At 38.5% G+C, this 22,971-nt stretch overlaps 1 protein-coding gene across 5 annotated transcripts in view; it reads right to left on the bottom strand.

Moving 5' to 3' along the window:
- Positions 1–236: 236 nt before the first annotated feature.
- The window catches only part of MTRR (5-methyltetrahydrofolate-homocysteine methyltransferase reductase), a 36,618-nt gene continuing 13,883 nt past the window's right edge, over positions 237–22,971 (bottom strand). For 2 of the 5 annotated variants that reach the window (XM_026082591.1, XM_026082590.1), the window contains exons 7-17: positions 22,684–22,806; positions 20,731–20,884; positions 14,747–14,835; positions 12,864–13,044; positions 10,382–10,424; positions 8,442–8,628; positions 8,296–8,379; positions 6,021–6,139; positions 2,048–2,140; positions 1,776–1,955; positions 237–778 (exon numbers count right to left, since the gene is read on the bottom strand). In XM_026082591.1, the coding sequence (XP_025938376.1) occupies positions 634–778; positions 1,776–1,955; positions 2,048–2,140; positions 6,021–6,139; positions 8,296–8,379; positions 8,442–8,628; positions 10,382–10,424; positions 12,864–13,044; positions 14,747–14,835; positions 20,731–20,884; positions 22,684–22,806 (1,398 nt within the window). In that variant the 3' untranslated portion in view covers positions 237–633. Of the gene's footprint in view, positions 779–1,775; positions 1,956–2,047; positions 2,490–6,020; positions 6,140–8,295; positions 8,380–8,441; positions 8,629–10,381; positions 10,425–12,863; positions 13,045–14,746; positions 14,836–20,730; positions 20,885–22,683; positions 22,807–22,971 lie in introns of those variants that run through there. The other 3 variants (XM_026082592.1, XR_003256140.1, XM_026082593.1) reach the window with 3 other exon arrangements.

The following is a 22,971-nucleotide window of genomic DNA, read 5'->3' as shown; positions in this document are numbered from 1 at the left end:
ATGAAATGAAAAAGCTAAGTATTAAAACAAACAAACAAAAACAAACAACCCCCCMCACACACACTCCAAAGCTGAAATTCTGCAACCAGCTTTCTTGAGAAATATTCTGAGCATTTGTTCTTTTTAGCAATTATCATCATCGTGCAAGCCAAAAAAATATAAATAGTGTGAGGAAGTATCTAAGCAGCATTCAACTAAATCTTGGCAAGTCAGTAATGCATTTGATAATGCACAGATTAGCATGTAACAATATTTATTCTATAATTTCATTATGTACACACTATAGGTAAAAATACATATGTAAACACACTAGGTTATACTCTGTACAAGTGCAGAAGTTTTTGCTTTCTATATGTACCATTCTTAAAAGCAGAGAATCAAGGCACTGAGAGAGTCCATTATTCAATGTTGCAAAAAAAGTTACATTTCAAAGCCAGCCTGGTTTGTTGTTTAAAGGTTTTCCTGTTTGAAAAGTCAGTATAGAACATTAATAATTGCATGACTACAGACAGGACTTTTGACAACAACTTTTAGTCAAAAGCAAAACCTAATATACAATGAAAAAGCAAAATACAAAAGCCTTTGCATTACCAAGGCACAGAAAAAGCTCAAAAGATATTCACATAAACATATCTAGCTCCAAACATCCTGCAAATATCGTTTTGCTTCTCGAAGAGTGGCTAGGATTTTCATTGCTTCCAATTTGTCAACTCCCATCTCCATGCTTAAAATGTCCACTACAGCATCACTTACACCATCAGCCATGTGCTTTTTATCTCTAGAGAAGAAATGGAGAAAAAAGAAATTCATAACAGTGTATTTTTCCTTTTACCAACAGCTTCAGAACAAGACTTTTTTTTAATAAACAAAGAAATACAGCTTCTGAATTGGATGGCAATGTTTACACTAGGTTGTCATGAGCTTGAGAATTGACAACAAGGGTTTCTCTCAACCAAACATTACAAAGCTTTCAGCACATTGAAATTTATATGAAAAACCTTGGATTCCTAGTTGAGCTGTCACAGAATAATTGTTTTCTTTTAGGGATAACTGGATATAATTTGCCATTATATTGTCATATGGTTCCGATTTAAATAAATATCACTTCTTCATAATAATGTTATTTTTAATATAAATAGCAGGTGCTTATTTCTGCAGTAGAAAGTACTGATATTGGGCTTTACATTTAAATGGTTGTCAATTTATCAACATACTCCCTAAAAAATCTCAAGCTGCCAGGTAAGTTAGCATCCCCAAATAAAACTTCCCACTGTAAAATATATTACTATTATGGAGGTCTCAAGTTCTATAAAGGCAACAGAAGTTTGGAATCTGGAGTGAAATTTCAAATTTCTACATCTAGGAAGCATCCTGACCAATCCTATCTCCAAGTATGCAAAGCAGCAGAGGACTGCTGCTATCTCACAGGTGTGCCGTTTATCATCATATGTATTCAGGCATCTCATTTTCTCAAGAGCAATCTATTAGCTTGAAAGAGCAACCTATTAGCTTGAAAACTTCTGCAGTTTAATTGAATACTAAGAAAGAAACAGAAACATTAAGCGACTAAAGCAAACAGTGGAATTATACAGCATCTTTAAAAGCTATATTGTAAAACTAGACATAGCAGACAAAATTCTGTCATTCTAGGAAGACTATTTTCAATATCATGTTGGTCTTTTCTTTCAGATAGCTCCAAGTCTTTCTAAAGCCTCAGACTTCTGCTAACRGCACTCTCTTTGCTGAGACATTCCATCTCCCCACATTCTACTTACCCACATACATAGAAGTAACCTCTCTCTTTCAGCAGGACTCTGGTGACTTCCTTAGCATAAAGCCTAACGACGTCTTGTACGTATTTAGGTGGGGCTACCTCTGCAGCTGGCAAGTCTCTTGAGAAACAAACATTAAGATGAGTTAATGTGCCATTTTCAAGAAAACATCTGAGCTCATCTCTGAAAGACAATAAAAAATGTCAGTAATTGGTTTGAGATAAATGTCGTCTCAAATACAAGATGAGACACAGAATACTAAGCAATGAACTTGCTTGAACAAATAGTCTCTATCCTGATGCCGACAACCAAAAAACAGCCATGTCTCTCCAAATTCCCAGTCTGTGTGTTCTTCTCTGAGCTTTTGCCTAAAAAAGACAAAAACAAAAAGCACATACGGACAGTATGTAAATCCAATCCTATTCTATCAATAATGCAAAATCTAAAACTCCTAGAACCTAGTTGTTACTTATAGTAGTGCTCTAATAAACCTCTAGATTGGCATAAATGTACAAAGACTTATGATAAATAAGTCAAACCCTCCAACTCTGATTTTGAATACTCACTTTTGGTCCAGCACACAATCATTCAACTTAAAAGTTTTTTTGCCACAATTTCACATTGGAATCAAGATGATGTTTCTGAACATCTTATCCACAATTCTGACTACTGAATAAGAAGATCCTTATCCCTCACTGGAAGCATGGTAAAAAAAACCTGGAGAAAATTCAACACAAAGCATTTTTATCATGCTTTCCATCTAGTTGTAGAAATCTGTAGATGAATAACCACCTATTTGATACATCACCAGAAGAGTTATTGTGTTTTATTTCTTGAAATAATGCTAACAAGAATACAACAGTTTTAGCTGCGACTTTCTGGTTATGCTTTGAGAGAGAGATTTTATTTATCATGGATCAAATACTTCTGAAAACACGATGAACCCTTTAAAGTAAAACATGAACTATATCTGAAAGATAAAGGAATATCAGGCAGTCGTAAATATGGAGTAAGGATTGTAAATAATTATCTGGTTAAAGCAGAAGTATGGAGTCAGAAGCATTGTCAAAATTTAACCTCTCAAATAGAAAGCTTTTAAAATAATTGTTATCAGATGCAAGAAACCTTTATCTTGCTGGAAGGACTGAGTTATATAGGAATGGAATAAGATGCATTTGTTACCTACAAAGCTTGCAATGATTCTCATGCAGCCTGGCAAACAAGCAGGAGGAACTAGAGCTCCACACGCAGTCACAGAACTGCATTATGTGAACTAAGACATGGAGGGACAACTAGCAACTGGAGATCTGGGAGGGAGGGATGCATGCTCTTCAGAAAAGGTAGGGAAGGCAGGGAAGATGGAGGGGTTTGCCCTTGACATGAAGGAGCACCTTAAATGTATGGAGCTCTTCTATGGAACAGAAGACAAGGTGGTTGAGAGCTTATGAGTTAAGATCAGAGGAGTGGCCAGTAAGGGTGACATCGTGGAGGAAGTTTGTTACAGACCCACCCATTCAGGGTGAGGAAGGAGATGAAGTCTTTAAATAACTTGAGAAAGCCTCTAAAATCACATACTCTAGTTCTTCTGAGAGATTTTAATCTCCCTGACATCTGCTGGAAAGGCAACATGGCAGGATGCAAGCAATCCAGGAGATTTTTGGAGGATGTCAAGGATAACTTCTTGATGGCCCACTGACAGACTATGCACAACTGGAATTGCCATTCACAAATGAGGAAGAACAGGTTAGGGATGTGATACTGAATGGGTAGCGTTGGAAGTGGTGACCATAAAATTATGGAGTTCAAGGTCCTGAGGGGAGTGAGGAAGAGTACAGACCCTGGAAATCAGGAGGGCAGATTCCAGCTTATTCAGGGGACTGGTAGGTGAGATTCCATGGGAGACAACTCTGAAGTGCAAGGGTGCTAAGAAAAGCTGGCAGGTCTTTAAGGACAACCTCCTGTAAGCACAAGAACAGTCTATCATCAAAACAAGTAGATGTATCAGCAGAGCAGCTTGGCTGAACAGGGCTCATGACTGAGATCTAACGCAAAATAGACATGTACAGGAGACTGATGTAAGGACAAGCAACAAAGGAGGATTTTAGAAACACTGACTGGGCATGTAGGGATGGTGTTAGGAAAGCCAAAGCTCAACTGAAGTTGAGACTTGGAAGGGACATCAAGGGCAACATGAGGAGCTTCTATGGCTAAACCGGTGGCAAAAGGCTGAATAAGGAAAATGTAGGCCTGTTGCTGAATGGGATGGGTGACATGGTGATAGCAGACACTGATAAACCCACAGTATTCAATACTTTTTCTGCCTCGGCTTTCATCAACAAGGTCACCCAGGCCTCTTTGCTTAGTAAAAGGGTTCAAGGAGAACCGAATAGTGGCCAACTGATTCACTAAAAACAGATAATTGGAGAGTGTATTTTAGTAACTGAAAAGTGTTGTAGAAATCATATGAAGAAAAATGATCACTTAAAACAGCAGTAAACTACACTTAACAAAGCTGGTGTTGTTTGATATTGACAGGACTAGGGAGAAGCAGTAGCAAAACCAAAGAAGATACATTCCCACAGGAAGGGATTTTCCTGGTGCTTACAATTGTAATCAAAGGTGCACTTGAAGGATTCAGGCCTACAGAGCACTGTAAATATCATCTGAAATGTCACTTGACCATAACAGCATCTCAGAACATTCGACTCAATGCCTGTGAGTGAAAAACCTCTTGTCCTTTTTTAATAATAAAAAAAATTATATACTGAAGATGGCATGTAACTGCACGGTTTGGAGAAAGAAAGAACACTTCTGTGTAACTGTGACATGCTGAAAGATCCAACCAATTTCAGCCACCCAGATCTTAGCCATTCTTCACCCTACTAAGAAATGGAAGTTATACGAAGAATAAAAGTCTCTCCTTTGAACCCATGTAAATGAAAAAACAGAATAAGTATAGAATGCTTTTGGTAGATAAGCAAAAAAAATCATAGCAGTGTCCCTTGTCATAACATCCACTAAATGCTGTAGATTCATTTTCGTTTTCAAACAAAATAGCAACTGCAGTTTTTGATAAATATCTTGGCTTGTACAGACCCTTACGTTTCATAAAGGAAAAAAGAGAAAAGAGCAGTAAATACTATTTTGCAGAAAAATTTGTGACATTGTCCCTTCTGCTTTCAGTTAAAAAAGCAAATCATCTCCATTTAAATGATTTAAATATGTTCTGCAAAAAACATTTGTGTACAGACGCTATTTACAATCATATGAATATGGAAGCTAGTTTAATCAATGCTTCTCAGCAAACACTACAGTTGATGTCACTTGTCAACATCCCCATGTGATGGAAGGTGTTTATTTCTGGTATTTTTGGTCCAGCCGTACTGAAAGTTATGTTTATCTCATACATGCATAAAGAGGTACAAAATGTTCTTTGTTCCTAGTCACAATGCTAAGTGAATGACTATGGCTTTATAACATTAGAATAGAAAATAGCTAAGATTTTCTATCAAGTTTTTGTATGAATCAAATGAGCTGTACATCACTTTCTGATACAGGTTTCTGCAATTTTTTTCTTATACCATACTTAAAGCAAGCTGGAAGTATGCCAACTGTTCTGTATTTTGCCAGGACCATGTATTTTTAGTAACCTGTTTCATAAAAAACATCAAATTTGACTCGTGTCGAGAGCTGTGTCTGTTATTCAAGAACAGCAAATGCAGAAGTGCAGATACCCCCAATTGTTTTTGGTGCTTCAACTGTTGCTTATTGCAACCTTTTGGAATCAGCAGCAGTTCCAAATTCTTTAGCCATTTAATACTTAGCTTCTCAAATAAGACAACCAGAGGCTATACATTCATCAGGCCAAGCCTTGCAATACAGATGTCAGTTCTGAAGGAAAGGGATTTTGAATACCAAACTTAAAGCCAATTCAACAAAGTTTCAAAAATCTACTGACCTCTTACAGGGCTTCCACTAGTAACACACAGAAATAAGATTTTATTTCTTTTTGTCTGTGCTTCATCCGATCCCTCATGTATCCACCACAGACATTCAATACAGTCAGACAGAAGTTTTACTCATTTGAAAAATAAATAAATAAACCAAGCACTGCTGTAATAATAAGATTTTTTTTTATAAGGTTGTTTTGCTGATTAGAAACAATTAACTGCACTTGTACTCAGTACCTGGAGCTGTATTTTCTTCAACATAAAAAGGCTGCTTTCCATGTAATAGTTTGGTACATACCTATGTTGCAGGAAACCAATAAATGGTGAAATTCCTGTTCCTGGACCAACCATCATGAAAGGGATAGACGGATCTGCAGGTAAATGGAAAGTACTGCTTGGGCGAGCAAAAATAGATATCTGGAATGAAATTAGATAGAATACAATTGAAAAATATTTTTAAGCAGTGAAAACACCATGAAATTTTTAGAACACTGAGTATGTTTATGTAGTGTATTCGTGCACATACCCCTTCCAAATCCTGAAATTCAGAGTTTATTTAATGCCACCCAGACATTTTGAATCAGCTTTCTTATGGGTTTCTGAACACACACCATATTTACAGACCTATCAGTCCATCTGGAGAAAAACTGGGCAGAAACACATAAATATGAATTTCTGAATACGAAAATTGACTGTGTCATAATTTCGGGAACACAATTTTAGCATTCTTGGAAAGTTTGGTGTTGGTACTCAAAGGGAAGCTAGCAAATTTTTGCTATTACAGGCAACTCTCAACCTCTTCTACACTGCGGACATCTAAAAATATCCCAGAGGGGGTGAGCAAATTGAAGCCTACTGATAAACAAGCTTGCTTTCTTAAATTTCACAGAAATTTTACAGATCTCCAAGAAGAGGCAAACAGGTGAGGGGAGGCAAGCAACAGCTCAAAGATTTTTGAAAGTGGTTTATGTCTTTCCACTGATAAACTCTAATTATGATCACCTGAACTTTGTGGGAAAGGAAGTCTAAATATTAATTTCACAAGAGCTTCAGAACTACTTTCTGAGCCATGATTAACTTAGTATATAGAAAGTGAGAGCTGACTACTTTTATTTCTTTAAAAGAATATTTAAGATTCAGCAGCAGGAACAATAGCCGAGCCTCATCCACTGAGGTCATAAGCAAGCATCCAATTTATCTTGGATATGTATTAAGAGAGGATTTGAATCTATTTTGAAGTTTAATGAATGAAGCACTAGACCAAGTTACTCAAACTCTGTTCTGTAAACCTGAGTGGTTTAACGCTACTCATTTCTTATCATTTAAACCACTACAGATATTACAATGTTATACAGTGTTGTTTTTCTGCTTTGATGATTAAAAAAAAAAAGTATAATTCTTGCTAGGGCGGCCAATATCTGTATTTTTGTAAAATTTACAATTTTAAACCACATTTGAGCTGGCAGGCTATTTTCCCTGTTAAGGATTCCAAACTGGTGTTTCCTTTAAAGAATATGGCAAATAGTATACACATTTATTCTGTAAATCTCTGCAATTAATGTAAAATATTTTTGTGCAGGATCAGACTCATCCATTTTGTATCTGTATTCCAGATATTTTGCAACGTACATGTATTTTTGCACATTTATCCATGCTGAATTCTCGCTTACACGGCAGATGCAAATAGTTCTGAACTTTATTCAGACTCATTTCGTAATAAACCTTTTGCTTTTCTTTTCATTCCAGCTCTTTTTCATTCTTCATCTTGAACACATCACAAATCAACTGTATTTTAAATTCCAGTTCTGAATACTGGAATAAGATATATCATGCACATATTAAGTCAGTTTTTCCTTTGAATTAGCTTTTAGAAATGAAGAAAACTTGTACGTGTTTTCTCTCCCATTTTTGCCAGAGCAACACTTTGAATTATTGGCACAGTTTTCACATAATGAAATTCTATGCTTGTTTCCACTTTCTTAATCAAATATAGATTAGACTATGCCAATAGTTTTTTTTTTGACATGTTAATTATACAGTAGAACTCCAAAATTTTAATTAACTTACACCTAATAAGCTTGAGACTGATTAATTACTGAGATTCTTTCCCATGAAAGGAAAGCAGAAGAAAAAAAGTACCATCTCCTAATAATACCTCCAACGCCAAACCATCTTCAGTGCACACCAGAAGTACCACAAATGATTTTTTTCTATTGTGATATTTGATAACTTGGCCTTTCACAAACTGTGTGCAAGACCTGACAAGAAGTGAGTTTCATAATTTTCCCCACTAGTGTCTGCTAGCCTTTCCTGAATGCAATCAAGTGCCTCTTCTACAACACTAAGCCATAAGAAACCCTTGAGGAGTAACCACTAAATTGCACAATGGTATATTGTTACATGAAAACACCTTCCAAAACTTGCTTACGAGTACAGTGGCGTGGAAAAGGACTCTGGCCTTTCAGCAATGGGAAAATTTCACTACTTCAGGTATCCACAGATAAATTAAAACATATTTTTAGCAACTTAGCAGTGGGGATCGAAACATGTTACAGAGGGAAGGGTAAACTTACCAAGTAGGTTAGAACTGCAAAATGAAGATGCATACTGCCACTGTCAAAACACCTGCAGTACATCAGAGCAATGAACAAAGAAACCTGCAATTGTTTCAGACATGCACAAATTTAATGGTAAGAGAGTTTAGATTTAATATTTATACCTTTTCAGTTGAAAGGCTTCCTCCTTTTTCATCCACAACGTTTTTGTTAGTCTGTAGTAGGGGTGCAACTAACTCAGCAAGCCAGCCTGTACATACTCCTTTCCATGCGACTGGTCTAGTGGGACAGGCAGGAAACTCCACAATATTGAACACAAAGCACAATTTTCCTGGCTGAAATAAGTTTGAGCTGCAAAGAAACACTTATTAAAAAAAAGCAATGAAAATACTGAGAGATAACTGTACTATGTTACAGCAGGTCCATTTTCAGCCCAAACCATCTCACTGATGTCAAGATTCTCAGTGTTCCTTTAATGATAAGGTATTTATATACACTTAGAAAATAATCTTAAGGTTGGACTCAGAGGAAAGTGACCTACAGAATGGGACCAGAATTCCTCTCTATCACATTCACATGGGTGCAAGCTCATTCCTTGAGAACTCTACCAGAGTCTTGTCAATGTTTTGCATGTCTGGTGTTTGAAACAGTCAAATACTGTGTGTTTTGGTAACAGGGACACAATCACTTTTTTCTGAGGTTTTATCCTTCATTCCTCTGTATTTCTTCTTTAGATCTAGTGCATTTACTGGATGTCCTTCCAGAAGATCTGAAGAATTACTCACGTTGTTGCTTTTTTTCCTTATTGTAGAATAAGAGCAGTATTTAATAGTGATTTTCAAGAGATTATGCAGTTAGCCTATTTCATCAAACCAGTTTTTTTCCCTTATTCTTATTAAAAACTCTGGAGGAAACCAGCAAACAGAGGGAGAGCTAACAGGGAAATTTTAAGAATGGAAGATCTGTGGAAAAAAGCAACAAAGTGATATGCAGTACATTTTTACAGCAGCTTCCCTGCTTCTACCTGAATCAGTGGAGTGGTTGAGATCCTAATGTCAGACACCTTCAGCGGGGAATTCAAAGGGACTTGCCTACATATCGGTGCCCTTGAGAATCAGAAATGGAAAGATACCCTGGGCAGGAACTGGCTACTAGTGGAATTTCTTAGTAAGTCAGAGGGATAATTGTCAGGAAGAGGCGGCTAGGCAAAGAGGCATCTGGGATGACAGGCCTCCAAAAGATAAACATGCAAACTTCTAAAGGCAAGGAAGCTAGCCCATTAGGGAGATGTGCAGCAACAATATCTAAGAAGAACAGCTGGATTCTGATCTCCTCCAGAGTCACACTGCATTCCACATACTATGCAGCTAGTCACTGAGGTCAAGAACTGGTGCAAAGTCCCAGCAGTGAATAAGGTTCCAGCACTACTGAAGAGGGAAAAGCCACATGCTCCAAGGGCTGAGACTCATCCAGCCCATCAGCTACTTCTCTGCTTTGCTCAAAAGCAGAGAATTAAATAAGAGAATTAAAAGCAGAGATTAAATAAGTTTGAGGAATGACTGGGCAGACTGAAAGCAGATATAGTCTTCTAGGAAAGAATTCAAGATGAAGACAACATTCTGACCAACTCGTCCACTCGAGGGTAGTAACACACACTTTCCAAAAATGAATGCAGACCCTTCTGCGTAGTGTTGCCTAGACAATTTTTGCTTCCTCAGTCATGTGAGTATGGCCATTCTATTTGCACAATTATCTTTTGCCAGGGGGAGTTTTCTGTACTTCCTACTTCTCTTGGCGGTTTGGGAGAAAGGGATAAGAAAAGGGAGCAGCAAGGCCTGGGATTCACGCAGATAAAGATGAATTCAATAGTAAACACTAAATCAAAAATTCTAAGCAAAACTCCTTTCAGAAATAATTCAGAGTTTACTCTCTACAAAATCATAACGTGTATATAGATACCCCCTCACACACACACATACATGTGCATGCACATGTGTATACATACACACATGTGCATGTGTGCTTATATACATATAAACACACACACACTTGACAAAAAGCATACCAAAATTACAAAGAAGATATAACTTGAATATTTCATTACCTTGAAACTGAATAGGATCTGGGTTGTAATTTAGGAAGATGCTCTGAAAAATAAATAAATAAATAAAGAAGCATCGCTTATTCTTTGATTTATCCCAGTGCAAAATCAAAATATCACATAACAAGCTTTACGCTACTACAGATTAAAAGCACGTTTTAATTTAACTGTAATTTTACTCTATTAACACTGAACATTTGCCACTAGCAAATAAGCCATTAAGATTCAAATTCTATTTTGGATGCTTTTTAGATTTTGTGGAACATCTGGTAAAGACCCCATAAAATAAGACAGCCAAGGCCACACAATTCAGTTATGGGACTCAGTCATTTAAAAAGTTCTGTAAGGTACGCAAAATGAAGGCCAATAGTTAGTGGACAAAGTGAAACTTGAACTTTAATTTTCCCCATCTTGCACCAAGAATATTTTATGGAACTCAAACGTTCTGAGAACAGGAACTACTTGATTGACAGTTTCTTATATATACTAACTATAAATGTATACATACATACACATATATATCTCCTAGAACCAGATGTGCCAATACAATTTCAAACCACTATGAATACCTATGTAAGTTTCAGAGATATCTGAAATCACACCTTAAAAAACACAAACCCCCCACCACAGCTGTAGCCTTAACTAGCACTCATTCAAAACTGGGACATGAGTTCATTGGGCATTTTCATAATTAAAACTCCCCACTAATTTTGAAATTAAAAAACACATAAATATATATATATACACACACATATACAATACGTGTATATACACATATACTCTGTGKGTGTATGTACATGCACATAGACACACAGAAGGTCGAAGTCGCTGGTTTCCCAGTCTTCAAAGAAATGACTTGCTCTATCATGAAATTTTGGCTGCAAATTTTGGCTGAGAAGGGCACAGTAGAAGGAGGTGGACATAAAGCTAAGAGTATGGTTTGGTGGGGAATGGCCACAACAAGCAAGCGAATACCATAAAATTGGGAATAGCAAATGCCAGAAAACATACAGTGGAGTAAAAGGGTACGCACACTGCTGTAAAATGCAGTTTAACTGCTTTATAGTTGCTTTCCCACCTGTGCCACCCTTTAACAGAGGTTCCAACCAGTACATGGACTTGAACACCCTGAGATGCTTTAGAGATACCCTCTTACATAAGATTGCTTCAAGTCAGAGACAAGAAATGCTAGTTCAGGAAAATCACTTAAAGAAGGCACTAAGCCTATTCAGCACATTACTTCCCTGAGGGCACACATCTGAAAACCTTTCAAAGCTTACTTTTATTCAGTCCAGGTGCATAGAGCAACACTCAGAAGTGTTGTGGGACATGCTAAACTAAGTGTTCTTGCTTTCAGTTTGAACGTGTTTCTATGTATACAAAACAGAGCAGACATTTTATTTCTTTTTTTAAATCTTTGATACAGTGTACTAGGAAGGAGAGACTAGAGTTTCAAGTTCTTTCTTATTCCCTCCTACATACCACTACACTGTGTCTGAAAAGAATGCAGTGCTTCCTGCCATGTTCACTGTTGTTCCTAAATTTAAAAAGTCAAGTCAAAGCATGGGTGCTCTTTTTAAGGATTTTGATATAAGAACAAAAGAACTCAATTTTTTCCTAGAAGTTAGAATATGTGTAACTTTTTTTCTACAAGTATTTTTAAATATTTGAATATCAGATTTTTTTCCCTTCTGTCTCATACAGTTTTTCCTCCAATTTGGCAAAGATGTTTTCTACTTCACACCTCCATGCAGAACTTAGTGGTTTCTTCTTACTGTACAGCCAAATGGCTTCATACACTTAGCCAGCAAAAATATGGCAACGATCTTTGGATTTTATAGCAGAATGAATTTGGCATAGGGGTGGAGGAGGATATCACAAAAGCTGCGAAAAGCAGTATGTTTCACCAACTGAAACAACAAAAAAAGTTAAGAAACTCATTCTTATTTTTAATCTGGAAAATAACTGTCAGCATTTCCAGATGCATTTGAGATGGCTGTAGTTGAAAGTCTCATTCCTTCCATATTTTATATAAGGAATCCAATGAGTGTGTTGGACATTATATAAACATGAATACACTGGGAAAAGCTTTCTGTTTTAACAGATAGAAGGGCAAGAAAGGAACGTGAGGGCAGGAAAATCATAAGCTGTAAAAACAGGTCTGTTTTAATTTTAACCAGTGATGAATTCTTTCTTAAAAGCCCTAATCCTGCAAATACCTTATGCTTATTTTTACACACAGGAGCAATCCAGAGCCAGCTGAACCACAGGTATGTGCCTAAGTGTTCACAGAATCAAGGCCAAAGACTACACACTGGATAACAGAGCTCTGCTCCCCAACAATAATTCTAGTTTGATCACCATAGATAGCTGCTTTAGAAAAATTGCAGTAACTGAACAGTTTCTCCACTTCTTGGGAAACTTAACGTATAGTCTGATGTGTTTTCAGAAACCAAATCTAATTAAGTCCAAGTCAGTCACTTACCAATCAACAGGTTAAGTGAAGGCCTGCAGCTTGGGAAAGCATGAAGTAAATCCAGCAAGCTGACATTAGGCTCTCTAATGAAACGGGCGTAATCAGAGGCTCCTTGTCTGCTGCAAAGCTCTTGAAGCCTCCGTTTCTCTCCTTCATCACTGGTACATTCTACAAGAGCTCGCAAAAATACCTGCAGCAGAGAAAATAGAGTGGAGAGTAGAAAGGTTGCCCAGTTAAGCAAATCTTCACAAATCTGGGAAAAACTTTACTTGCCTAGGGACAGGAAGCAGTCACCCTGTAGGTTAACAGATAACAGAATTTATTCCCCAATGCACACTTTCATCTATTATGAAAACATTACATTTTTACTTTCATTTTTTCATATTTTTTTGTTTCTTGGCTGCTATTTTCTGAAGTATGAGACAAGCGGGCAGGTCAGAAAAATCCCACCTAACCTGAGTGGAGGAGGGACAGGTAAACAGGCGTAACCCATTCCCAGATAAAACCCAAACTTACGAAAGGCTTTCTTATTTTGTATGTGCACTTTATGCAAGCAAACAGACCCATAACACAAATTAATTCAAGACAAAACACCATTTGCGAAGTTACCAAAGCAAGGAAAGAAAAAATACAAACTCTTTGAAAACGTATTACTGTAAGTATTAAGTATGGTATTTAACGAGTCATGTAAATGTTGTTGTGGTGTTTTATTCTGTATTCCTTGCCTACATAATGGTACTGCAAGTTTTTCTTAAGGGAAAATTAAATTGAGCATTGTAAGATAAAGTAAAGATTGGATGTAAATAGTTCCAGGGGTTTTTCTCCCACAAGGCAAGGTGAAAATAGACACGGTGCATAAAAGAAAAGTGAACCAAAACACCAAATGCAATCAGAGGACACATTCTACACCAAAAAAAGAAAAAAAAATTCAGAAAGTAATTTGTGTATGCTCAAATACTAAGCTTCCAGATATTCGTTTTGCACATGGAGTTACATAATGCACATTCTACACTGAACAGGCAATAAAGAAAATAGATTACAAAACCTGGCTTGGATGATACTCCTATTGTTGAAACAAACTTTGTAAAACTGTTAAATGCAGTTTTAAGAAGGTTGAACCAGCTGGAAACTTCGGTTCTACAGAATATTGTCTAATAATGACATATAGTGGATCCTGCTACAAAATCCACTTAATTGAGAAAATAGATCCTCTTCTAAAAGCTCATTTCCCTTAGAGACCCAGCTAATACAACTCTAGCTTCATGCTTCACATAAAACTATCTTTAAAATGTGTTTTAACGATATCAGGCAATACACAGCATTTTCAATTGTAAGTTTCCAGTTTTTTGGAGGCCCAAAACGCAAGGGAAATAATTTTCACAGTTGTGGAAACAAATACCATACAAGCAAAAAGTCAATCTCTGAATTCTGCCAGGTTACTAAAAAGTTAAGGAAAAGCTTTAAAATCATTTAGAAGATATTATGAGATGTTTGTATAGAGCAGCATGCATAGTTTCAATGACAAGACTGGACAGAAATCGCTCCTCTTTGGTTAGAGGGCATGATTTCTCTAGAATGCTCAAGGTCAGAGAGCGTCAGCCTTCCAAACATCTAGCATCAATGCTTTTCACTAACTTCTGCAGACTACCTATGCTCAAGGTACTGCAGAATGGCAATAGGGATTTCAGTATTTTTTCTGCCAGTCTTACAGTTCGCCCGATAGAGAAAAGTACTAAGAGCACAATTGCTTAAAACAAAATATAATCAGCAGCATACAAAGTGACAAACCAAAAACCATGATAACTACAAGTCATGCAGGGATAGATCTGCAATAAACCACACATGATAAAATTACTAAGGATTTCTCTACAAAATAAGAAACACTTAAAAACCTTTTTGGGAATTGCTCTTATTTCCAGACACCAGGTTAGAATGAATTTCAGAGTGCTCCTCTCAGGAATGTGTTGTGGATGAGTTGCTCCTATTTTAGTGAGAGAAAAAAGCACACACATGCACCTATTAACAGCCAAAATTAGCATCACAGACTGCTTCTTCAAGAAATACTAGGAGCTAAATCATATTCAATTTCTGTATGATCAGGCTCACTCATGAATGGAAATTACAAGCTAAAGAGCAGACAGTTTTCTGATGAAGTATCAGTGAAAATTTTCCAATGAAAAGTCAGTAATTATCAGGAAGGCAGGAAACAAGATGGTTTATTATATGTTAAAATAAATTTTATTACCAAGCCACTCAAGGCCTTGTTGCCCCTTTGCACCCTACAGAAATCCAGATGAATGCCTACAAGGGAGAGGAATATCCACACTTTGCATATTTTTTTCCTGCATCAGTAAGGACTCCTGAAAAACTAGAACATGCTGAATTGCAGGCACATTTTCTAAAGATCTAATCAAAGGTGATGGCAGCCAAGCGCCCCACTGGAGCTTCTGAGTCCCAAGCAGGTCCAAGGAAGTTCTGTGCAATCTGCCCTGTATTCCCCATGGGTTCCATTTATGGGAAGCAGCTGCATGAACATCCAAACTCTCTCTTCAAAGAGTCAGCTAGGGTCCAGCCAGGCTTACCAGCCTCATGCCATGCCATGCCACAGCAGCTAATCTGCTTCCTGTTCTAAGCTAACACCAGAAGCAATATAGCAGCATTTAGGTGACAGAAACCTTTAATTAATAAGCTCTCCAAGTCCCAAATTGTTTCATTAAAAACCCAACTTGCATGTCGAGATTTCTCTTGATAATGTTTTTTGGCTTCAACTCCCAGCCACTGATTTTTGCTATGCTTTTCTCCATGTTCAAGAGTCCTTTAATACAGAATCTTTATTCCAAGAACATATCTATACACCTTGGTAAATTACCTCTTCACATCATCATTACTTGACTAAACCCTTGTACAGAGAACAAAATTTATTTTTTTAATAGATTAGAGGATTGGCATAAAGGTGATAAAAGAAAAAGCTGTTTTTATACTTCAAAAAAAGGAAGTTTGTGCAACATCTGAGAGCATTCCATAATAAAGACTTAATCCTCTTCCTAGGATACTTGTACAAACAATAAAAACCTACTACAGCAAATGAGCATTTGAACAATAGTCTTTGTACCAGCCAGCTAAATAATTTCTGTATTTTGTCGTCCCTTTTGAAGTAACAATTGATCTCATGTACTTCAAAGAATTCATAGACTGAACAAAAAGAGACTGTAAATAGAACTCAATAGAATTCTCAGTACATCTTGAAAATGCACCAGAGGCACTATCTTCTGTCTATGCTCTTCTTTTTTTCCTCATGTTTTCTAGCTCTCTTCATTCAGTAAACCCACAACAGTAATAGTTACTGCAAATTCCTCAGAGAGATGAACACAGCTGCGGAGGCAACCATCTTAAAGGGAAAACAGCTCTGGAGCATAGCTAGGGATTGCCAAGCTGCATTACAGAGCTGAATTTTTTGGTACAGAATGGCAACAGCAAGTAATTAAGTTACAGTAACTTAATGAGCCATTGCTCACCAGCACAGCCCCAAAGAACTGAATTTGGACTTAATCCTAAGCCATTTTACTTCATAACTGCAATGGGTTGGAAGTCAGTGCACAAGCTATGATTGGATTTCATGCATCAGCAGCAACTTGTAAAGTCAAGATAACTTCATGAGCTGTCCATATATATATATGTGTGTGTGTGTATATGCATACATATATAATATATATACACACACACACACATATATATATATTCAATTAAAGATCAGTTAATAGCTGGGGAGCTTGTCCCACACTGCCTTTTCCTGTATAAAAGCTCTGTAGCTGAGAGGAATTTGGATAAACTACTAGACTGAGTAGAGTTCAAGGAACCAGACACAAATTTTAAGTGGAACATTGTATTGCTGCCAACAAAAGTGACAGCTATGATTCTGCCCTTGCATGCAAGACAAGTGTAAAAAGTCAGCGTGACTTGCAAACTCAAGAGCAGAAAGAAGAGAACATTGACTCTATGATCTTCCTTTCCATTATTAGTCATTCAGATTCTTAAACAGGCATGGCATTTTACATGCAAACACAAGACAAAGCATAAAAGCTGCAGAAACAAGATGAGGTCATTGGTGCCGTCTGTGTTTGCATGAATGCTGTGTTTCTCATCTGTGTTGCTGTGCATGGCCAGCCATGTATTTTCTGAATGCGTGCGTCTATTTGGAATACATGCTCAGCCTTGCTAATGGCTGGACCTGGGGACATGGAGCTGTGGGATCACAGAATCACAGAATGGTTGAGGTTGGAAGGGACCTCTGGAGATCATCTAGTCCAACCCCCCTGCACAAGCAGGGTCACCTAGAGCACATTGTACAGGATCGCATCCAGGTGGGTTTTGAATATCTCCAGAGAAGGAGACTCCACAACCTCTCTGGGCAACCTCTTCCAGTGCTCTGTCACCCTCACAGTGAAGAAGTTTTTTCTCATGTTCAGATGGAACTTCCCGCGTTTCAGTTTGTGCCCATTGCCTTGTGTCCTGTCGCTGGGCACCACTGAGAAGAGTCTGGCCCCATCCTCTTGACACCCTCCCTTTAAATATTTGTATGCATTGATAAGATCCCCTCTCAGCCTTCTCTTCTCCAAGCTAAACAGGCCAAGCTCTCCCAGTCTTTCCTCATAAGAGAGATGCTCCAGTCCCCTAATCATCTTTGCAGCCCTTCACTGGACTTGCTCCAGTAGCRCCATGTCTCTCTTGTATTGGGGAGCCCAGAACTGGACACAGTACTCCAGATGTGGCCTCACCAGGGCTGAGTAGAGGGGGAGAATCACCTCCCTCGACCTGCTGGCAATACTCTTCCTGATGCACCCCAGGAGACCATTGGCCTTCTTGGCCACAAGGGCACATTGCTGGCTCATGGTTAATCTGGTGTCTACCAGCACTCCCAGGTCCTTCTCCGCAGAGCTGCTCTCCAGCAGGTCAACCCCCAGCCTGTACTGGTGCATGGGGTTATTCCTCCCCAGGTGCAGAACCCTGCACTTGCCTTTGTTGACCTTCATGAGGTTCCTCTCTGCCCACCTCTCCAGCCTGTCCAAGTCTCTTTGAAYGGCAGCACAGCCCTCTGGTGTATCAGCCACTCCTCCCAGTTTTGGATCATCAGCAAACTTGCTGAGGGTGCACTCTGTCCCTTCGTCCAGGTCATTGATGAAGAAGTTGAACAAGACTGGACCCAGTACTGACCCCTGGGGGACACCGCTAGCTACAGGCCTCCAGCTAGACTCTGTGCTGCTGATCACAGCCCTCTGAGCTCTGCCATTCAGCCAGATCCTTACCACTACTGGGCTACTCGATTCAGCAACCCTTAACATCTGTCACAGTCAGCAGGATTCAGAGGGGCTGTGAGCAAGGTGGCAGGTACAAAACTTTCTATGTGGGGATGGGACTAATGCTTTTGCAAATGTGTCTAGTGAGTTAGGACTCTACTGAAATTTTAGGACTCCTGGGATAACTGGGGTAATGGGACTGAAAACAAACTTATGAGAAGATTGAGAAGTATAAATTGGTTCTTTTGGGCAGAATTGATTCATTTGAATAAAATGTACATTTAAAGGAGAATATGGAGGATCTTTTGAAAAACAGAAGAGTGCCACAAATTTTTAAGACACAGACTGCATTAGCCATATAGCAGGTGGAAACCCAGAAAAACTGGCTAAGGCCAGGTTCTTTACAAACCACTCCTTGGTATTTGAGAAAACCTATTATAGAGGGAAATAAACAGTTGCAAAAGGAAGTCCTCAGCTTTCAGAGAGAGATTCAAGTTTTACAGAGTGAGGCAGTAGGGCTCTTATCTGCACAGGAAAACCTATTCTCCTTCAGGAGGAACGAAAGGTATAAATTTCAACTCCATCCTCCTTCAAAGGTCTGATGCTTTTGGCCCTCCCCTACCTCCTCCTTTTCTGTAACGCCCCTTTAATTCCTTCCTTTGAAACTGTACTTGACCCTGTATATACTGTAAAAAGTGCAAATAGCACACCTGCGAAATCCCCTGGCACCAGCCGAGGCCTTGCTGCTTGCCTGTGGCAAGGTGCTTGGGGATCCTGGACTGGGTGAGCTGAGCCCCAACTCCGCCAGGAGCTCAGCTCTGCACAACTCATGCCAGTTCCTGGGGCACTGTGGGGCCAAGATAGCAGCCAAATCAGTCCCGTGGATCCAGGGCTTGTCCCCAGCATGGGGACCAGGCTGTAACTGATGCTGGCTCTGCTTCAAATCTAACTGGTGACACTCAGCATAGGTCAGTTATTGGAGCGGGGGTCAGGGAGGAGGGTCAGCTGGGCCTGGACACCTCTGTTATGCATCTCCTGTGAATGTGCTCACTCCCTTGCAGGCACAGGGACCTCTGCAGGAAGGGTCAAGGGGGAAGGAAAGAAGAGCTTGGAAGGCTCTCCTGTCACCTGAAACACTGCCCCCACATGCCTTTCCCAATAGTTGTATGCAATATGGACCAGGGCCATCTGATCCTTTTATCATAATTGTGCTAAAGCTACCTAGGGAACAGAAGGCACAGCGTATCTGGCCAGAATTGTTTATGGTTGTATCAAATAGTCCTAAAATTTCCCCAAAAAACCCCACCACATGTCAAATGCTCTCGTCAGCTTCCAGTGGGATGCAGGCAATATGGTTTGTTGAGAGGGAGGGGAGCAATGCAAAGAAATAGTAAGCATGTCTGCCTACACTCAACACCCATGAGAAGCCATGAGACTCCTTACTGGGAAAGGATTGGCCTCTAAACATTTGTTAAATCTGCTGGTATGCTGGGGGCTACTTTGGGGATGAAGGTATTTTAAACAGCAGTTAAGTTTATGCAAACCATCTGCATTGTTTTGATTAATATGTCCTGGGAAATATATGTACATACAAATCTGTATGTTATGGATCAAGAGCTGAAGGGAGGGTATGTATGGGACTGGACAGTATATCTGGAGGTATAGGATCCTAATTTGTAGTGCAAACCCCCCTTTACCAAGATCCAGGAACAGGAATTGGAGCAGAGAGCCTAGGCAAATGACAGCCTCTGCAACCACCAGAGCTTTCACACACCACTTGTACTGTAGAATGGCTTACACTGGGACAGTGGATGGAAACGTTATATGGAAAGGGGGCTACCATGTAAACCAACATCATTAACATGCATGTTACTCGCCCAGTCCAGGAAGAGGGGCCCACCATACTTAACGGAAAATCTGTGTGGCCCTTGATGATCCAGGGAACTGATTTACCCACAGACTAGAGCAACAAAAAGTCCTACTGTCCCGCAGAAGCACAACTCAGCAGCACCACCGAGATACCAATCACAAGGCAAGAGAAGGGTAATTCTCACAGGTCCAGCTGAGACTACATGGGGTTACCCTGAACCTGCAGCTACCATACCTGACTAGTGGGACCAGAAGACTGAGCAAGCCAGATCCACACAGACCGACAAGCCCTTAAAAGGCACCTTGCAGCAGCACTAAGTCTTCTGCTCCAGGAGCACAGCCCTCCTAGGAGGTAAACCAGACAGCTGTGAAGTGCTGTGGCAAGAACAGAGGATGGTGCAGTCCTCTTTGGTTTTACTTTCAAGTGAGGGAATGTTAGGTTATGTGCTTAAAGGCTCATTTCCATAAACACAAAGGAGCACAGAGGAACTAGGACAGGAGGAGGAACACCAATGACAGTCTCAAGCTCCCAAACAGCAACTAACTCATCTATGGTAAAAACAGCTGCAGCATTTTAAGTCTCCTCTCTTTTTCATATGCCTCTGATTTTTAACACACCTCTATGAAATGACAGCTGTATACACCATACTGAAGATAAGAAATATTCAAAACTATGCATACTTACTATTACCAAAGCAGAGAGGAACACTTACCTTTCTTTTTAGTGCCCTGTTTCACCTTTACACAAACAAAGTGCTCTCCTTTTTCAGAAAGTCCCAAGATGTGAATAAGTTCTTCCACCTCATTGACATTGTTGGGACATATTACACAAAAGGAATCTCCAGGTTGGTAGTCAAAGGTTGTATCCTGTTTTAAAATATGAGATCATTTCCGTAAAACTGTAATAAACCAAGCCCCACAACATTTCTATTCCTAACTGACAGAAATCTTCATATATCACAATCACATGAAGTCATATGTTCTTAATACACAGTACTGGCACTTCATTGTTCTGATCACATCAGAAACTAAATACTAATGTTTCCTTTTCAGGTTTAATCTTGCTGATTAGAAAAATCTTTCCTTATCGGGGTTAAATATTTGAAAGCTTTTAAATAAGACCTGCTAAGCAACCTAAACAGAAGGAAAAAAAAATTGTGTATTAAGAGGATGTGCTTAAACAACCAGTCTGGATCATTAATAGCAATGTACTTTGTTTTCTGGTTTGAAAATAGTGCAGAAATGAATAAATATCAAGTCCTCACAATGAATACAATTTTGTATAGATATGTACTATCACTAAAAGAAAATTTGGTGGTTAAGACTATCTGATGAACTGTGAAAGAGGTGACCCTGACTATTTTCATTTTCAGAGGAAAAAAACCAAAAAAACAAAAAAACCCACAACACACAGGAAAGAGCAAAGTGAAAATTAAAAAGGTAGCTCGGGTATTAAGATAGATTCTCCCTAGCTGGCTGAGGTTCTTGTGGTTAACTGCTGAAAGCCTAACAGACAGAAGCCTAAGAATATAATTGCATACAAAATTATACTTGTATCATTATGATTTCCTTAAGCATCATATGGGGTATCCTGTATACAAAAGCTACAGAGAGTCTGAGGAGGGATAAGAAAAAAAAAGGTACAAAATATTTGAATTTTCAATGTGTGCATACACATTTCTGAACAGGATTCAGAAGTTGCTTGATGACAGGGTACATGCAATATATGCAAGAAAACATTCCATCTCAGGGGCTAACTTGCTCAAAACTTAATTTAGGTAGTTAGAAGAAATATAATATACTCTCTTTAAAACTGAGATTCCAAAAATGTCCCACAGAAATTGACACAGATTAAGCTCATAGGACCCAATTAAAAAAAAAATCTTATAAAGTGGAACAGATAACAATATCCCAATAGTACAATTCCACAAATTTGGAAAACAGCTCTAAAGCAAAATACTTCTAATTTAAAGATTGCCTGTAAAGTAATATTGAGCACTCCTTGTGCTTTTCATCTTCAAATGAGTATACAGAATATGACCTTCCCTAAATAAACTAAAACATCATTCTGTTTCTACATCCAGGGTAACAAGGGTTGACAGTTTGAGTAGTGTACTAAAAAAGAGCAAATGAATGCCAGAGGCAAAAACAGAGCTCAGTCTCCAAGATAAGGAGCTAAAAATTCTCATCACTTGACCATACTAGTCAAATTATTACTTGCGCAGATTACTACCACAAGCTAGTCACAATTTACTATATAAAGTTTCTGAATATTTCCTAAGTTCTATACTTTCAAGTTGAAGTCTTACTCATTTTCTATATTCTCTGCCTGCCCTTCTCCACTGCAAATTCCCTCAAAAAGCTATTTCAGTAAAATACAATATCCATGGAACAAAGAAATTAATTTGATAGCTTTCTGCACAATTTTTATAAAGTTTAAAGTTTTTGTTTTTAGGGTGCTGTAACTTTCAGTGAACATATCAGACTTTGCATTTACAAAACAGATCAACTTCAGCTGACTTCAGCCTACTGTAGAGGGATTCTTTTTTCTTTTTAAGCAGTCAAATAAGTAAACACCATAACAGTTTTCCCCCCAATTATCATACACAACATGTATTTTTAGCCTTTATTTTTACCCACTAAAGAAAAAGCCTTCACTAACTTACCGCAATGTCAAGTTCTAAGAGCAAGGCAGTTTTTATCGCATCTTCTCTAGTGAGCTGAACTGCTTTTGTAACTGGCACTTCAAAGGCTGTTCCCTCTGAAATCAGTGACAACAGGCTGGGATTCTGAAAAGGAGGACGTGAAAATTTGCACTGAACAAACAAATCAGCTGCGTAACAGGTTATTATGCTATACATGAATTAATGTTGGTGCAATCACGGGCAATTTCTTTTTTTTTGAAACCTAAACCTTAGAAGAAAAATAAAGAGGAAAAAAAAATGTACCACACA

This window comes from Apteryx rowi, unplaced genomic scaffold (genome assembly GCF_003343035.1).
Source record: "Apteryx rowi isolate R43461 unplaced genomic scaffold, aptRow1 scaffold_584, whole genome shotgun sequence".
NCBI lineage: Eukaryota > Metazoa > Chordata > Aves > Apterygiformes > Apterygidae > Apteryx > Apteryx rowi.
This window is presented reverse-complemented; position numbering and strand designations above follow the sequence as displayed.